General features: G+C 40.5%; 1 protein-coding gene across 2 annotated transcripts in view; it reads right to left on the reverse strand.

Moving 5' to 3' along the window:
- Window positions 1-17,140, reverse strand: part of USP22 (ubiquitin specific peptidase 22) — a 100,017-nt gene that overhangs the window by 25,174 nt on the left and 57,703 nt on the right. For both annotated transcript variants that reach the window (XM_086759582.1, XM_086759581.1), the window contains one exon: window positions 1,284-1,453. In XM_086759582.1, the coding sequence (XP_086615708.1) occupies window positions 1,284-1,453 (170 nt within the window). The remainder of the gene's footprint in view (window positions 1-1,283; window positions 1,454-17,140) is intronic.

The raw sequence follows: 17,140 nt of genomic DNA on the forward strand, positions 1-17,140 counted from the left end.
TCCTTCCCTGACAGGCTCAGGAATAATTGAAAAATAAATCAAAAAATAAGAAGTATACCGTACAACTAACGACTGATGAGCAGCATGAAAAGTTGCAATTTCACAAGAGTGCTGAGCATGAGCAGAAAACAACTTTGTACTGCAATAGCTAAGGGGGACTTTATCTTCCACGTATGTTTAACTCACCTGCAATGACCAAAAATAATCATCTCTGGTAGAAAAGGCAGAGAAGTAAAATCAAATTGAAAATCACAAGATAAAGGCAAAGCTATTTTAGGTTGGGCTCAGTTTGAATGAACTTCCATGACAGCCTATACACAAGAGGCATGCTCTGCATACAGACATCTCCAGCTATCTTAAATGCTCTGTGACAGCATGGACTGCAGCTTTTTGGGGAGGGTTTGGCTTTTTTTTTTTTTCTCTTTTTTTTTTTTTTCCTTATCTTACCAAGAAAGCAGATTTATCACCGAGGGAAAGGCACAGGACTGGATTTTTTTGTTTTTAAAGACTCATCTTAAAACTAGAAGCCCCCATCTAGCCATAGTCCTTACCTTACTGACACGGAACTAAGAGTTAATAATGCTCTTTGACTATTTATTAAGGAAAAGACTCTGTCTCACACAGCACAGACTAGACCTAGTACAAAGGCACATTGCAAAGCCAGTCACCTGAGTGAGAAAAGGGAAGAACAGCGGCTCGTACATGCAAGGCACAAACTACCAACGCGTTCACTTTTCTACAATGGCCTCCTGGCCATTAATGGGTTTCCAGATAAGAGATGATAGCAAAGATGTTTCTCCCTGTTAGAAAGCACTGAATCAAGATCTTTAAAATATTATACAGACTTACATAATCCAGTGCCTTAAACCACAAGGATATATACTATTGCTTTACTCTTACTCCCATTATCAGCCAAAGAGCCTGTGACGTGTTTCCCAGTTACAACTTGCACCTTTAATTAAAGCACACACTCAGCTTTAAGACTAAAGACTTGCTGATCAGTCTCGGAAGAGCAGGCAGCACTGTAATTATTTCCAATACCAGCTTTTTGCCTAAACGAGGGTGACTTAAGAACAGGACTTAGAATAGTTTCCTCTTCAGCAGCTGGGTATTTTTGACAGCAGGGTCTCACTCGATCTTTACTGCTCTGCTTTGCCACACCTTGAGGGGAAACACAATCTGCATTTCCTTTATATATCTGCAGGTAGAACACAGTCCTTTTTGGGGTAAGAAACAGCCAGCATCAGTGGAAAGGCAACGCTGCTGCAGCAGACAGCACTCACCTCCTGAAAAAGCGTAGACATTTCACAGACCAGACATGAGCTGGGGCTTTGCATTTCACATTTGTGTCTGTCTGAGAGGAAGAAATCTCGCAGCAGTGGAGTGTGGGTAAGTGCCTGGACAATACAGTTCATAAAACATGTGTTCCCAAGATTGATTAGCCCTCGTAGACCTATAAAGACAGAAGGGGGAGGGGATGCATAAGCATTATCAAGTTAACAAATTGGTATATTTGCATTTTTTACACAGTTTCCACAATATTGCCAGAGATTTACTGTATTTGCACAGCTCCAAGTGCCCAGTTTTATACTGGTTTAGGTAGGCTATTGGTTTTGATGTACTCAAGTCACGAGCTGTCACAAGCTTTCTGAACTACACTAGGACTTGTTTTTTAAATTCTCAGAAAAAAAAGGAAACCTGACAGTACAGCAACACCAACAGCATTATTTTGCAACGGCTGTTTTTGCCGTATGTCACCAAAACATTGCCCCCTCCCCAGGCTGATACCAAAGTGCAATGACAATAATTGCTAAGTCACTGCTGTAAGAAATTAATACATTTAATAAATCAGTAAGTTCTCTGATAGTTTAAAAGGCTTTCCCTCATCCAGGCCACGAAGCCAGAATAAGGTTTTTGTACTGTTAAAATGCAACCATCATCTTTCTAAGACAGGCAGCAAAAGAAACAGCCTCGACAAAACAAAGTCAGGCTGAGACATCCAATGCTGACTTAGCATATGCTTTTTTTTTTTTTTAAATAAAACCCAAGATCCAAACAAAACAACCTTGAAGAGAAACTCTGACCAATACTAGTTCCACACTTGTTTTAGCTAAGTTAAACAGTATACATCAAAAAACTCAACTTGGCATAAGAGGATTCCTCACACCTTAAGTCAAATGTTCAGTAATGCCCAGAGACGATTTCTTGTGCTTGGAAACCAAGATGCTTAAAGGAAAGCTCTTTTGTTGCACAACAGAAGAGAGGTTAGGAGTGGGGAAAGCTTTTCAGTCATTTGCAAAGTCTAAGTGAGAAGAAAAACATGCTAAAATCCTTGAGTACTCTTGCAAAATCTTAACATAATACCACCATACAGAAGTGTTTTACGAGGAGAGCATTAGGTGGACAAGAACGCTTATTTTTAATCAAAAACTTACTTTGAAACAAGACAAAATGCACTGATAGATACAATTCTGGTATTAATTTCAAATTAACAGTCCTCTTCTGCAATATAAATGGGATTATTACACAGACATGAATGAAAAAACAATATTACTTAACAGAGAATGAATTCAGACTTTCCTTGCCATTCCACGGGGGGGGGGGGGGGGGGAAGTATCAGCTGGCAGTGCTGTAGTAATTAAAAATGGTGCAGTTCCCTTGCAGTACACCAGATAGTGCTCAAAGGGCTCTTTAGCATCTTTCAGAGGGAGAAGGTGTGGTCCAGTTGCTATGTTACCAGAGAGAAACGGCACTCCATCAGCTGGAACTGCATACTGAGCTGCAGGTGATGGACACAGAGCTCCCTGAATTTTTTTTCCCCTCTATCTAATGCAACACCGTCCTCCTTCCGATAGTTTCATGTTGCTTCTGTTTACTCAAAGTGCAGGACAAAGTTTCTCATTATATTATAGTAACTTCTACCGGGCAGAAAGCTTACTGCAATTATTTGCTTTATTTTCATGCTGGGAGGCAGCAAGTGTATGCACAACGTTAGCGAAGTGTTAAATAGTTAATTTGTCGTAGCAGCTTGAAATACAGTGTGATGCTTCAACTTTGTACACAGTCCTATTTCAATCCCCAGCCTGTGTGTCTCTGCAAACAACGTCACGACAGAAAGGTGTTCGTGCTGTGTAAGTGGATAAATGTTTGGTGGGTACCTCTTGCCTGCCTCTGCTCTGTATTTTCCATTTAAAATTGACTGGTTTTATTTAAATCACAGACTATGCAAACAGAAGCCTGTAAGGCTCCCTGGACATGCCTGAGATGCACCAGGGTATTTTGGGAAGCAGAATACTCTCTCCCTATTTGTCCCTGGAAAACTCGGTCCCCTTGGTTAGCGCCAGAATTCAAAGTCAGCCTGCGCAGCGCAAAAATCAGTGGCAAACTGGTTGTACATCTAGACACCCACTCTAGCACTTTTTTTCTTTTTTGGGTATCTAATTGAGCAATCACAAGTAAAAGCAAACACATAAAGGCAGCTTTTTGGAATCATTTATTAAGCATCATTTATTACATGCCTGTGGCTGGACCTTCCTCCCCTGTGACCACAAGAATCAAATCTTCCTCAAAGTTGCCACCAGAAGACAAGCTACAGGCATCAAACTGTGAAGGCTCTTGGTTGACTCTATCTGCTTGGTCTTTTGGTGTCAGATCTCCACGGGTCTAAATGGAGTATTTCATGACTTCACTTGAATGAACCAAGACAAAGTAACCTGCAAAACAGACAAGGCTGAAATGTGAATACTCCAAACCCTAATAAAAATAAGAAAATGGTGAACGTAGCAAAACATGAGAACTTACTTGGCTGAAAAGGGAAAAACGTAAAGGAGCCCACATCAATCTTATTCTTGAAGGAGCAATGCCTGCAGCTGCTATACTGTCTCAAATTGACATTTGAAATGAAGAGCTACGATGCACTGAACTACAGCTAAGACACTGCTTAACTAACTGCAGCATATCAGAAAACATCAACATTTGATGTACGTAAACTAAAGAGCTGACAACTCAGAACAACACATCCTCTTGTGCTTAACTTTTAAGGGAAAAACTGAATTTTGTTGTAAAAAAAAAAAAAACTGCTAAAAATTAAACGCTATACAGCATTCTGGTCAATAAAATATTAAGAATGGAAAAGACTTGTGTCTGCCACACCTATTTCCTCCCCACTAATAAAGTCTGGCAATATTTAACCGGAATAGTCAAGCACTGCAACATGTGGGTCATAAATTAACAGAAAAATAATGTGCCAGCATCTCAAATGCAGCAGTCCACTTTTGCATCAACAGTTGTCTCCACTAGCATCTCATCAGCGGACCGTTCCTGTACAGAGGAGTGGGCTAGCTCTCTAAGGATTGCCAACAGGATCCAACCTCTAGTGATAAAGCTGCGGTACTTTGCAAACTTCTGCTGTGCTTCATAGCATTATCTTTACTTCTGTTTCTTATGAACTGTGTCCGAAATGACCAAGAGCAACCCATGAGATACTTAATATATTCTGTACACAGATGTGTGCTCTTGCGGTAAGTGCAGCTAGCAGAAAAGCATCGTTTTACTTTTGAACCTCGCTGATGTAAATATTGAAATAAATTAATACTGCTGTCAAGACAAAATTGTCATGTATGGTATCATCATTAAAAAATACCCTTTAATCATCATGCACGGGGTACAACCACTCCTCTTATTCTGTCACATGCTGGACAGGCAGGGCGTAAGCAAAGAACCAAGAAATCTGCTTCTGAAGTGCCTTGAGCACGCGTAAACCCATCTGCAAAATTATTTTCACATTTGGTATCAAAACTAGGTTCTAAGCAGCTGGCTTACCTTTGTCAGCTTCAGTTCTTCAATCTTCTTCCAGTAACAGGTTTTGTTTTTTCAAATGCTCAGATTAAGAGATCCGCAATACTGGGCAAAAACACTTGCTGTGATGCAGGGAGACCTAGAACACTGGTTCTGCAAGTCCACCCACGCAGGCGAGATGAGATGAAAAAACCAAAACAAGATAAGGAAATTCCAGTTCTCTGTGAAATGCAACTATACAGCTGTTAAAGGTGGGGAAGTGGGGAAATGAGAAGACCACACAGAATACAAAATACAGAAAAAACAACCAGGTGCCTATCTTGCTCTCCAGGAAGAGGTTCTGTTTGTCTCTAAAAGTAGGCTTCGTGCTGGGATAGGAAAGACAGCAGACAAACTGGTCTGAACAAATATTATCACACAGAAAACTGATTTTTCTGAATGAAGGCTCTGGAAGCAAGAACACAGGTCACTATATAATGAAACTTTGTGAGACAATAGGGAAATAATTCAGATGCACTACAGCATAGCCAGCTTCAGATTCTTCTTACGTTAAACACAGGTTGGCAGCACCTTAGAGCAATTTTTTGTCCCCTACCCCCAGCACTCCCAGTTCCCCAGCCGGTGTTGCTATTTCCTTGAAGCTCCATCAGACAGTATCAAAAGTCAGTGCAAGCTGAGGAAGCACTCACTGAAATATTTAAAGGGTTCAACATCACCTTTGGAAACCAACACTGCACCATGGCAATGAAGATTTCTAGAACAATTTTGGGTTTTCATCCTACGCTCACACAATAGGAACTGCAACATCATTTAAGGGTATTTTTCTGAAAAATTTATTTCAAGGGAGATGACGTGAAATTAGAAGTTCACACATGAAAATGCATGACATTCTGTGACACTAGTGATCCCGTGAGTTATCAAAAAGATAAATTGGTGAATTTATTCCACTTCAGCTGAAACATCCTTTCTCTGTGGCTGCATGAAACTCACGGGTAACTGCAGAAGCAGGAATACTGAGTTGAATGTATTAGAAAGGTTTTTTTAGAGGTTTTTACAGAACATTTTTTACAAACTTATCAATGACACACTCAAGTTTTAAATTATTATGAAAACAGTTTAAGAAAAAGCTACATAAACTTTTGACACAGCCAAGTTAAATGAAAAAATTTCAACCACATCATCTTAAAACCTCACGTAACAATTCAATGTCTCTACCTCCAGTAAACACACAGCACGCAACCTACCATAAAAGAAAAAAAGGCGGGGAGGAAGTGCTTAAGCACTACCTGACTTTCCAAAAAGACGCAAGTTGTATGCTTTAAATTCAAACAGTTGCATAGCTTTGATTTAGAATTTGTAAATAATCAGTTTCTTTTCTTTTGTTTATTCCTAAAGGGCACAAGTAAACAGTCTGACTACATTAAAATTTTCCTTCTCAAAAGTTATCTTGACATTCACCTGAGTTCTGCCAACCACCTCTTGCACTTTTTTGACCACTTCTAAGATACAAGGCAAATTAATTTATTCCTTCAGTAATAAGCCACTATACTTAGGTATTGTGAGTTCTTTATATTGCAGAAAGGTATTGAGATAGAAACTGGGGGTTTTGTTTGGCTGGTTTTTAAACACTGCAAAAATAATATTTAAAAAATATTCAAAAATTACAGAGATCCCAAACCGCTTTGCTGAAGAACAGAGAAGGATGGAAAACATTTGTGTGATCTGGGACACGGCTGAACTGAAACACTTGTCAGCAATCGCCCTGTGATGCTTTGCTGGGAGGAAGCCTGCAGCAACCAAGAGGGCTTTGGCACGGTATTTGGTTCCAGTGTCTGTTAGAGGAGCATATATAGAATAAAAGGCTATGAAGTGTTTGGGGGACTTCCCCATCCCCTTTCACATATATTTCAAGAGTTCATAAAAATGCCCACACAATATTCTGTTGTTTTTTAGGCCACATCAGCAGTACTACTTCAGGAAGACGCAGAGTTTGACAAAAGAATTTAAACAAAAAAGTTCTCCAAGTACAAACTTTGAAACATCTATAAAATCCAGAGTATGGCCCAAACCTAGTAAAAATAACTCTGAAATGTACACCCTCTGCCTAGAAGGAAGTTAAAGGCTCTATCTGCAGAGCAGTGATTAGCAAGAGGCTAAGCCTGAAAACACTGTGCATCCCTTCACTGAACCTTTCTCAGTTTTATAGTCATCAAGCTACAGAAAAACCCTCACTAAAGAGAAAACTAGGAAGGGAAAATGGGTATGTGGCTTTGGAAGACTAGACTAAATTCAGTTAAATGACTGAGAAAGACGTGGCGAGATCCAGATACATAAAAATAATGAACCAACCACAAAAATGTTTTGGAGCTCCCATAACCAGAGCAAACCCAGTAACCCAGTTAAGAACACCACGGAGGTGATGAGACCACCCCCTCTGAGCAGAGCTGAGCAGCAAGAGCAGGGACACCAAGGCTGCAGCTCCAGGCTGCTTTGCCGTTGCATCTCCTCCTTGCCCTGACCCTCTCTCATCCAGGAAGCTCACCACCTCGACTTCCCGCTGAAACCGCAACAACTGAAAATGCAATACTTAAATGCATGCTCAAGTACTTCACTCAGGTTCACATGACAACTCAAAGTCTTTTTTTCAGCAACTTCCAGCATATTTGTGTGCAACTGCGCAGTTCTGGAGTGACCTCAACATTCACAGAAGACTTTCCAGATTTATCTTTTTATGTTGTGTTAGGACCGCCATTCAGAAGTCACTGTTTTCACAATTTTCCTTCCTTCAAGTATCAAAAGAACCCATGAAAAGTTACCAATAGGTAACAACCTACCTATATTAAATTGTCGGGATATACACACAGCAATGTCTGTAGCATCTCTTCAGCACTGGAAATGAACATATTTTCTAGCAAGTCTATGACAACGATCTAGCTCATCCACACCACGATGTAAAAACAACAGCATTGGTTCTGTATGGTGAAGATTAACTAGTCCAGACCAAGCAAATGCAACCAGGTTTAGCGGCTCTGCACTGCATTCCCCAGTACTTCTTGGAAGGCTCGTGACCTTGGGCACAGCACCACGCGAACACGCTCACACTGTTTACAGAGCCGTGCTGACACTGCGTGCATTCACGCTGCGCCGAGCCTCAGCTGAATTTGCACAGACTTAGGTGTGGATCAAGACACGAATAATGTTTTTCCAGCATTAACTTTTCCCCACCCCTCAAATTGATTACATTCACTACTTTTATTCAATACCTTCAGTGACATCACATAATAATTACTTACTGAAAGGACACACTACAGCAAAATAGTGCAAGTGTAATTGGAAGACAGAACAATAATTCAAGAGCAGTTGGTAAATAGGAAAAAAACCCAAACTATCTGAAATCAATTAAATTCAATAAAAACAATTGTGAGCTAGGAAACAATAAAAATAAAGTGGACAAACACAAAATAAGGAGCAATAGCTGTAGCAGCTCAACGTAAATATCTTAATGCTCTGCTGGACTTTTGAGACAAACAGCATTTTGAAACTTAACAGGAATAAGAGAAGGCCTGGGGGGTAATTATTCTGCCCTGGTGACAGGAAAACCTCAGCTGGATGATGCCCGCAATCGAGCACCCATTTTAGAAGAGATCTATGCGAACTGGGGAGAAATCAAGAATATGAGCAAAAATTCGCATGAAATTAATAACTGAGACTGGAGAAACAACTGAAGAACCCACTGGTTGAGTTTAATTAATTAAAAAAGAGCTCTGATGGAGGAACAGCCAGGCTGACAATTTTCAAGTATGTTACAGGCCACGGCAAAGAGGACTGTAATTAACTCTTGTGGCCTACCCAAGCTATAATAAAAAAAGACTAAGCTCACAAGAAGTGAAATTTAATTAGATATTAAAAATAATTGTCTCACAGTTAGAAAACATTGCAACAAGGGAGTCTGGGACTCCCAGTCGTTGGAGTGGTTCCAAAAGCAGCTCTGTCAGCCGTCAGAATGGCCCAGTACGTTGACCCTGGCTCAGAAGAGGTGTGTAACACTCCCTCCACTTTTTCATCCCACGACGGTTCACACATCCAGATTAATATCACAATGTGATACAAAACACAGGAACCAGCTTTGACAGGGAAGGGGAAGGTGAGGGCATCTTCACACAACAGCTAAGCCCATCTAACAGCCCGCTGATGCCAAGAGGGATGCTCCCCTTGCACCGAGATAGCACCTGCTTGACTCCACGGTGAAACGGCTCACCTTGCCCATCTGACAGAAAAAGCCGTCTCACCTTGAGGGGATGAACTCAACACTTGCCAACAGTGATGAGTCTTTGACCCATCTGGGCAGGTTCACGCAGCTCAACGCGGGTCAGGACAAAAGGCCAGTGCCGGAATGAGGGTGCAGGAACTGTCAGTCTCTCTCAGAGACAGACAGCCCTCAATCCCCTCTACTGCAACAACCTTCCAGCACAGGCAGCTGTCTCAAAGCCATGGCTGAGTAGCAAAACAGCCACAGTCCTAAACGCTTAAATCCCTATTCCTATCATACGGCTCTGGAAACCAAAATTAACTGCCCTGCTGCCACTCAGGCAGGGATGGAGAACAGGTAACAGTCGCTGCTAGAATCAGGGCTACTAACGACCCTCAATGTCACTTTTAGACTACGTAGATATTCTGCGTATGAGCTTTTGCATTTGTGGCTCAAGGCATCATTCATTCACTTCAGTAGAGCCAAAAAGCATCACAGGGTAACGCAAAGAGATCACGTCGATCTGGTATTTCAGTTCCTTTCCTTTGTGTCATACCTGCTAGTGTGTGTAAAGAAAAATTTAAGTTTGCAGCTATCAGCAGTGCTATGGATCAATTCTGCAGGAGCTGTGCAGCATCCCTGTGTCATGCTGTACCTTCAATTAAAAGCAATCACATAACAATTAAACAACACTGGACTAAAGGCTCAGCACAGGTAATGCACGTTTGTAACTTATTTAAATAAAGAATTTCTAGTAATCATACAGAAATAATCAGCAACAAATGGAGACCAGATTCTTCTTCAAGGTTACCCTTAACTTTGCCAGATTTGGGAAAAAAATGCACGTCTCTAAGCAATGACTACCAGAGGTGGCCTTGCCACAGATTCTTTCTCAGAGAAAGATCCTTTTTTCCACACATGCTACTCGGACATGTAGTATTGTTGGCAGAACCTGAGGGAAAGTTACATCCTTGGAGTAAACAGATCAAACAAGTTACCAAGAGTATGATCAAACACAGAAAGCATAGCATTTTACATTATTACCGCAGAGATGAAACAAAACCTTCAAGCCAGACAACGATTCCTGAGTGCACAGAGTGTGCCAGACCCAGAAAACCCTCCCTACACTATGCTTGTGTAGTACATACATCTTTGAAGCGATGTACAAACTAACGATGCCAAAGCACGAACCATTTCATAGCCCAGAGGGGTTCCCATTCTTTGCCTCAGGGCACATTCCCTCTCATTTCCTTTACCTGTAGCTACTTCAGCGGTGCGCACGCACTGTGTGCCCAATTCTCCAGAAGAGTACTGGCCAACTACGCTTGGTTTTGTTTCTGTTTCTCCCGGCTTAAAGCACTTCAAACAAGGCACGTGATCTCTTTTAACGGTGTGGGCACGGTAAGCCAGGCTGTGAGGTTACAGCCCATCATTTCATCCACCGTAACTGCATTGCTTGGGTTAAGACCAAGCGCACAGATGAAGTAGAAGCACTTGATGTCCTTTAAGTTCTCATTCTTCTGATTTGCTGGTAATTTGCTCATGTGTGCACACCCTCAGCCTGGTAAAATGAGTCAGCATTCCTAAAATATCTGGCAATACAAACAAATAAACCTCTTAAGCTTAATTTTTCATATAGCCTGTGTAAACAGAGAGGATGTTTCAAGCAAGACAAGAGACAAAGTACTTTTTTCCCCTATGAATTTAAATTAAGAAACACGCTTCCAAAACAAAGCGAGTGTTTTTGACCAAACCACTGAAAAGTGCACTGAATCTTCCACTAAAATCACAGGAAATGTAGCTGTAGAAGCCCTGAAGAAGTCACCTGGGCTATCCCTCTACATCAAAGCAGAATTAACACCACCTATGTTATTCCTGACAAATGTTTCCCTGAATTGTTCTTAAAACTCTTCAGAGATCCTGCAATATCCCCTGAAGCACTTGTATTCTGAAGTGTTCCAGTGTCATCTCAGTAAATAAATTAATGCAGAGTTTAAGAACAGCAACAACATTAACACAGAAGATACACATACGCTACGAAATCTACAGATAAGCTCCTCTACTAGAAGTATTAGAGCTTCTGAGTTAGAATACTATTTTTTTTTAATACTTCAAACAGCAATAGCTTTACAACAGCTCCTAAAATGAGGGAGGAGACAACTTGTCCAAGATACTGTGGTATCACCGGTTTCCTCCACTAGAAATGTCTGTGCACCTTAGCAGGTATGGCAAGAGCCATTTCATTTCCCTGTATGCTTCCCCACGAGGAGGAAAACCTAACAGTTAGAAGCATTCCGTGGGCCAAATCTAGCCAGTATGTCCCCAATTTGATCACAATTATAGTAAAAAGGAACAGATCAGAATGCAAGTAAAAATATTTCCCCTTAGAGTATGAAAAGGCATCCAAGGAAACGCCTTTTCATGAACTAAGGTGATATAGTTAAATCCACACCTAAAAATTAATTTAAAAATATTTATAAATGTAATAGGCATTTATACAAATCTACTTTCTCCCACAGCCAAGCTGAAAATACATGTGGGGCAGGAGGGGAAAGGGGAGCTAAAGCCAATAGTCTCTGCAATATGCAGGATTATTTTTGAACCTTTTGGTAAGTCACCTAGCAGGAAGGGGACCCATAAGCACTCTGCAAAAGCATGGAAAATATCAGGTTTTATCTCCGTAATTTCTTCTCTTCAGCATTTTTGCTGACCATCTGCATCGCAAAATTGTTTTTCGCTCTCAGGTGTCTCAAGAAGAAACCAATGCATCATGTTCTCAAAAACAGAAAGCTATACAGCATGTAATCATCCACGGCAATCATTTCTATTTCATTCTCTCAGCTGAAATGAGTAAGACTGAAAAAGACATTAAGTTCTGCAGCAGAACTTGTCCCAAACTTCTCTGAATTCCTATCTTGGCATATCAAGACCCACTGAACAAATTTTGTCTGTTGTGCTTCAAACCTGATCCAATCTCTGTCAGGATCCCTTTGCAGTGAGCGAACACATTGGGGAACGCGTACATACAACCTGGATCTCAATTTTTCAGAACACGCAATAGAAGAAAACATCTTTCACATACGGCAGTGGAAATAATCGCACAATGCTTTGATATCAGTAGCAGCAGGTTTGATGATCTGATCCCTGTAGCACATGAAGACCAATCGGCTGGAGGAGAAAGATGAAACATGGGGCACTCCACGCACGCATCACATCAAGAGTTAGAGAAACAAAAACGCACCTATTTCTGCGCGGCAAAAAACATGACATGAAATGCCACATACAGGGCTAGGCATTGCACAAAACGCCTTAGCTTAACAATGAAGGCAGACCCCTTACATCCGTAGTGCTCCTTGTACTCTCAGATACACAGAGCTGAAGGAATTTAAAGAAGTGGAATAAAAGTATGGAGAAGCTCCCAAAGCAACCTCATAACCAAAACAGGAGCCGCCCTGTCTCACATACCCTACAAAGCAAAGTTCAAGACATTCAAGTCCTATGAACCAGAGCATGAAAATAACGATTACTCTGGTAACTGCAGGCAGGTCAGGGAGAACAGACAGAAAATATCCAACATCAAAAAAAGAACAGTAGTAGGGAAAGAACAGGAACTGTGCTTCCCAAAGTGACTGAATGATCGATATGGAGCATTACAACCACCAGCCTTTAAAAGCCAGTGAAGTTGCAGACCCTTCAAGGTCTTTTTATACAGCAACTTGATGGCAAAGAAAAAAGCCTTTATACAAAATAAAATACTTCAAAAGGTGGCACAGAATAAAATATTCTCTTTGCCCTCCCCCAAAGCAGTCAAACTTAAAAGCTCAGTGAGATCTTGCATGCTCTGCATAGAAGCATAAGACTTACAGTGAGAATCCTGTGCAGATGGCATCTTTAAAGAACAAGAGGTACTCCCACTAAACTGACAAAATAAAATTCACACCCGCAGCCGTCCTTTCCCCCCAATATCACACCATATGCTGCCTACAAGTTTTTACCCTTTCTCAAAACAGATTTCACAAATTAATAACTTCAGGAGTAGGCTAACTGGCAATGAGATTAAATGCGTCCAAATTTATTAATATGCACAAATTACTGGTGATGAACTGGCACGGAGCTATTCCAACAATCCACAACACACGAACCACGCCACATGCTGTTTATGAGTATTCCTTGTTGCAGTATATACTGTATCTACCTTCTGTCCACACCAAGGCCAACTCTAGAAGCAGATATGAAAGAGCAGAATGGAAGGTCAGAGTGAATATAATCCAAAAGCAACCCACAAAAGAACAAAACTGAGATGGAGATGACTGGCCTTGTTGAAAATGCAGTGCTCTCTGTAATGACACGGAGTTAATCAGGTTAAAATACAGTGGTAAGCCAAAGTGTTTCCTCGGATTGGGTTGGGTTTTTTCAGTAGTAAGAAAAAGAACCTTCTCATGCTAGGCTGCTTCTCTGCCCGTGACAAGACAACAGGCGCATGTTAAAAGTATAATTAGTGTAGCTACATGGACTGATTCTGAACTTCCTTATCTGGCTCTTAATTTAGCGACTATGAAAGTATCTTTGCATTGACTGCACCAATGTACAGCAAAAATATACCCTCCGTTTCAAGAAAGGCTTTGGTTTAGAGGATCACTGCACGGTATTGACAAAAAGAGCAACGGTCTGCACCTCGGCACAGCGTAGTCAAGAGACCAGGGACGCACCTGCCGACCGCGGGGCTTGCTGCTGAAGGGGACGGTCTGCTGTTTTTCTGACAGACACAAAGCCAAGCGCTTTTAGCATATCTGTACTTCTGCAGGCACTCACTGGTTTGATCTTTTTTTAAAAAGCCAGTTAAACACCCTTTAAAGAAACGTCCCGATAAATTTTCTTTAATTTTAAAGAAACAAACAAAAAATACTTTATCTAAATAAAAGTATCTTGCTCGGATGATCAGAATCAAATTCTGGCTATATACTGCTGTTGGGTTTTTCTTGATAAAAAAACCTCCCATTCCCATAAAAACCTGTTCAAGCAGCTGATGACAAAGTGACTAACATTTACTGCATTTTTCATGTTGAAAGTCTAGTGTTTTGACTGCATATTGAAGTTACGTAATGACTTCGTGAAAAAAGCACAGCACAGGAAAAAAATTAACTACCATTAGAGAGAAATATGTAAGACAAATAAGTGAGTCAGCAAATATTTTACACTTGAAAGTTGAATCAGCATCTTGGAGGGGGGAAAAAAAAAAAAAAAAAAAGGCTTTTTTTGTGCTGCTACCTAGCTGGATCCAAATGATGACATTTCACTTGAAGAAGTGCAGAACGCAATTTTAGAAAAGTCAAATTGGAACACTGTCTGTAAAGTAAAAATTATGTGAATGGATCAGTAACAACCATGGATCCACTCTAAAAGAAAAAATCCAGAGGAGGAAAATCAGGTTTGAGTTAGAAGTCTGGAACATGATCCAAGCCCTGGATTAAGAACCCTGTCATAAAGGAATTTCACATTGTGAACACACACAGTGTATCTTCCTTTGTCTCAAATCCCCAGGAGCCACCTACAGTTACAAAATTAAAGTGTTTTCTATGCAAGTAATAGGAATGGAGATTTTCCAAGATAGGATAACAGAAAAATACAACTCCAACTGCAATACTCTTATTTCACATACTGGTAGTTTTAACTTTGTACATTCTGCAGGGGTTGTATTTGAGGTAACTATCCCTGGAGATGAGAATTCCAGCATTACAAACTTCGATGCGTATGTCAACATTTCTCCAGCCGCAATATTTTATATTATTGCAGCTACACACATGCCTATACATTGGTGTCTGTCTCTGCTCTTATTTCCCCACTAAAAAACATGCAGAACAAGCTTTACATGGAAGGCAAAAAAGTCAAACCATTAACAATTTTTAATATAAAAGAACTCTAAAACCTGTATGAAACCCCACTACTCCTCAGACAGCAAATACACTCAACGGTTCTACTCAGCCTGCTATTCTGTTTTAAACTAACTGCTCCCACAAAGCCATGCAAATTAAAACCTTCAAGCAGACCCCTGAACCCAGGGATCTCCTACAAACACATTTAGCACATCACTGCAAAAGCTGTTTCCAGGGCCAACCTACCACCTACCTCAAGCTTCAAGGTAGCTTCTCCTCAAAATTGTTTTTGCCATTTTGTTATTTTTTACTGAAAATAAAGCAAGGCATGGCTTTATTCTCTACACAGATATTGAAAAAAAAAAAACAAAGTACTGTATTTCTAGCTGCTAGGAGTGCTCCTGATCTACAAAAGTTAGGCCTGGTGGTTTCTTCAACAATCCATACACCACTGCAAGAACATCAACCAGAAAATACTGGGAGGCCTAACAAGGGCCAAAACTAGTCGTTATTTCCTTGAATACATAATTTTATTTTCCAAGCTATCCCACTACTATTGCCTGATACTCCCTGGAGAAAATATGTTAACTGGTTTATACTTCAACTTGTTGCAGCATTTTAACTTGAAAGCAGGACTAAACCCTCTGTGAAACAAGTTCTTTGTGAAAGGAATCGGTATCCATCTTCTGTTAACCTTTACAAGCTGAAAAACACGCCCTGCAAGTTTCAACTATTCTTCAACCATCAAGCAAAAGACAGGCAAACATTTTCTATTAGTTACTTCCAAAGAGCTTTTTTTCTTTCCTTTCCTCCTGTGGAAAGGGACTGTGTGCTAAGGCTGAAAAGGAGGAGCCATAAACACTGAAGCTGTCCACATACACTACAGCAGGAACAGTAAATCCATAAGCCAAAAAGGTTGTTTAGATTTCAGCCTTGCTGAAGCATTTTGAAGAAGTACAGTTAATTAGCACACTTCTCAAATGTGAAGGTAAGATGACCTGTTTCTATAACAAAAGTTTACTCACTCCAAGGAGGTAAACGCTGCAGGGACTTCAGTGATAAGGTGGTTAGTCTCCAAGCTTACCCAGGAGCAATTAAATCAGAGATAACTCAATCAGTGACTGCTGTGAAGATAAACCATACAAAGTGACACTACAGCAGTGATGTACATTGTTTTCGTGCACTAGCTTTGGAAAACTAGGTGACATGCTCTCAGACGACAATCAATACACAAAAAGGCTACTGAAACATCAAACCCGGAATCTTTTTTAAATGTATTTTGCAGCACAAAGCTTTTTATTTTATATTGCTAGAGGTGAACTTTGAGAGTTTAGCAGGACTTTCTGAAAGCAAATTTCTACAAATCTCAGCAAGTAAATCACAGGTTATGTTTTAGATTTCTTAAAAAATTCACACCCCTCTAATTTTTCTTAAAATTCCCTGGGAGCTTTGAGAGGAAAGGAGCTTTTTCATTTATTTTTACTATGAGGTTTATCAACTTTAGACCTAGAAAAACATTACACAACTCAGTCCAGTGGTCGGAGCTCATGACAAAGTAAAAAAGAAACAGAAGGGCAGCATTTTTTTTATTTTACTTATCTTAAAGGTGGTTTTTCTTTCCTTCATCCCACAGCAGACAAAAAAAAAAAATTAAGAATCAAAGAGACTTTTATTCAAGGTGCACTTTGTGCAGTCATGATTTAAAATATAAAAGTATTACTGCTTACAAATAAATTACTTTTAAACGCTAGAGTTAAAAATTTGGTGCTGTACCAAGCCATGTTTTTCATTCCACTTTTCCATTTGAGCTATCTTAAGTAGCATTCAACTAGAAAAGGTACACCAGAAAGCTGGTACATTCACAAAAAACTTCCAAGTACTAACGTAGTCTTCAGTACCTTCAAGTTACCGCTGCTTCCAGAGAAGCGGAAATGCTCCTGGTTGCTTGTCTGGAGAACCAGAAATATTTTCCAGGTCACTGTTCCTCTTCCCTTGCCACCTTTACGGGAAGCTCTCCTGCAATATTTATTCCACTCATGCTGCTCTTTGTCACATCGCACTGCTTAGCACTGCACAGCTGCAAAACCCACCTGCCAGTCCCATGGAGCGATTGTTTTTGCCACCTCCCCCACACCTCATCATTCTTTCTGAAAAAGATCTGCTCAGTCTCCTAGAAAGGCTATCCCCTCTGCCTTTCTGCAGCACTGCAAATGGGAATCCC

The sequence above is a fragment of the Chlamydotis macqueenii genome, chromosome 15 (assembly GCF_036417535.1).
Source record: "Chlamydotis macqueenii isolate bChlMac1 chromosome 15, bChlMac1.mat, whole genome shotgun sequence".
Classification (NCBI taxonomy): Eukaryota; Metazoa; Chordata; class Aves; order Otidiformes; family Otididae; genus Chlamydotis; species Chlamydotis macqueenii.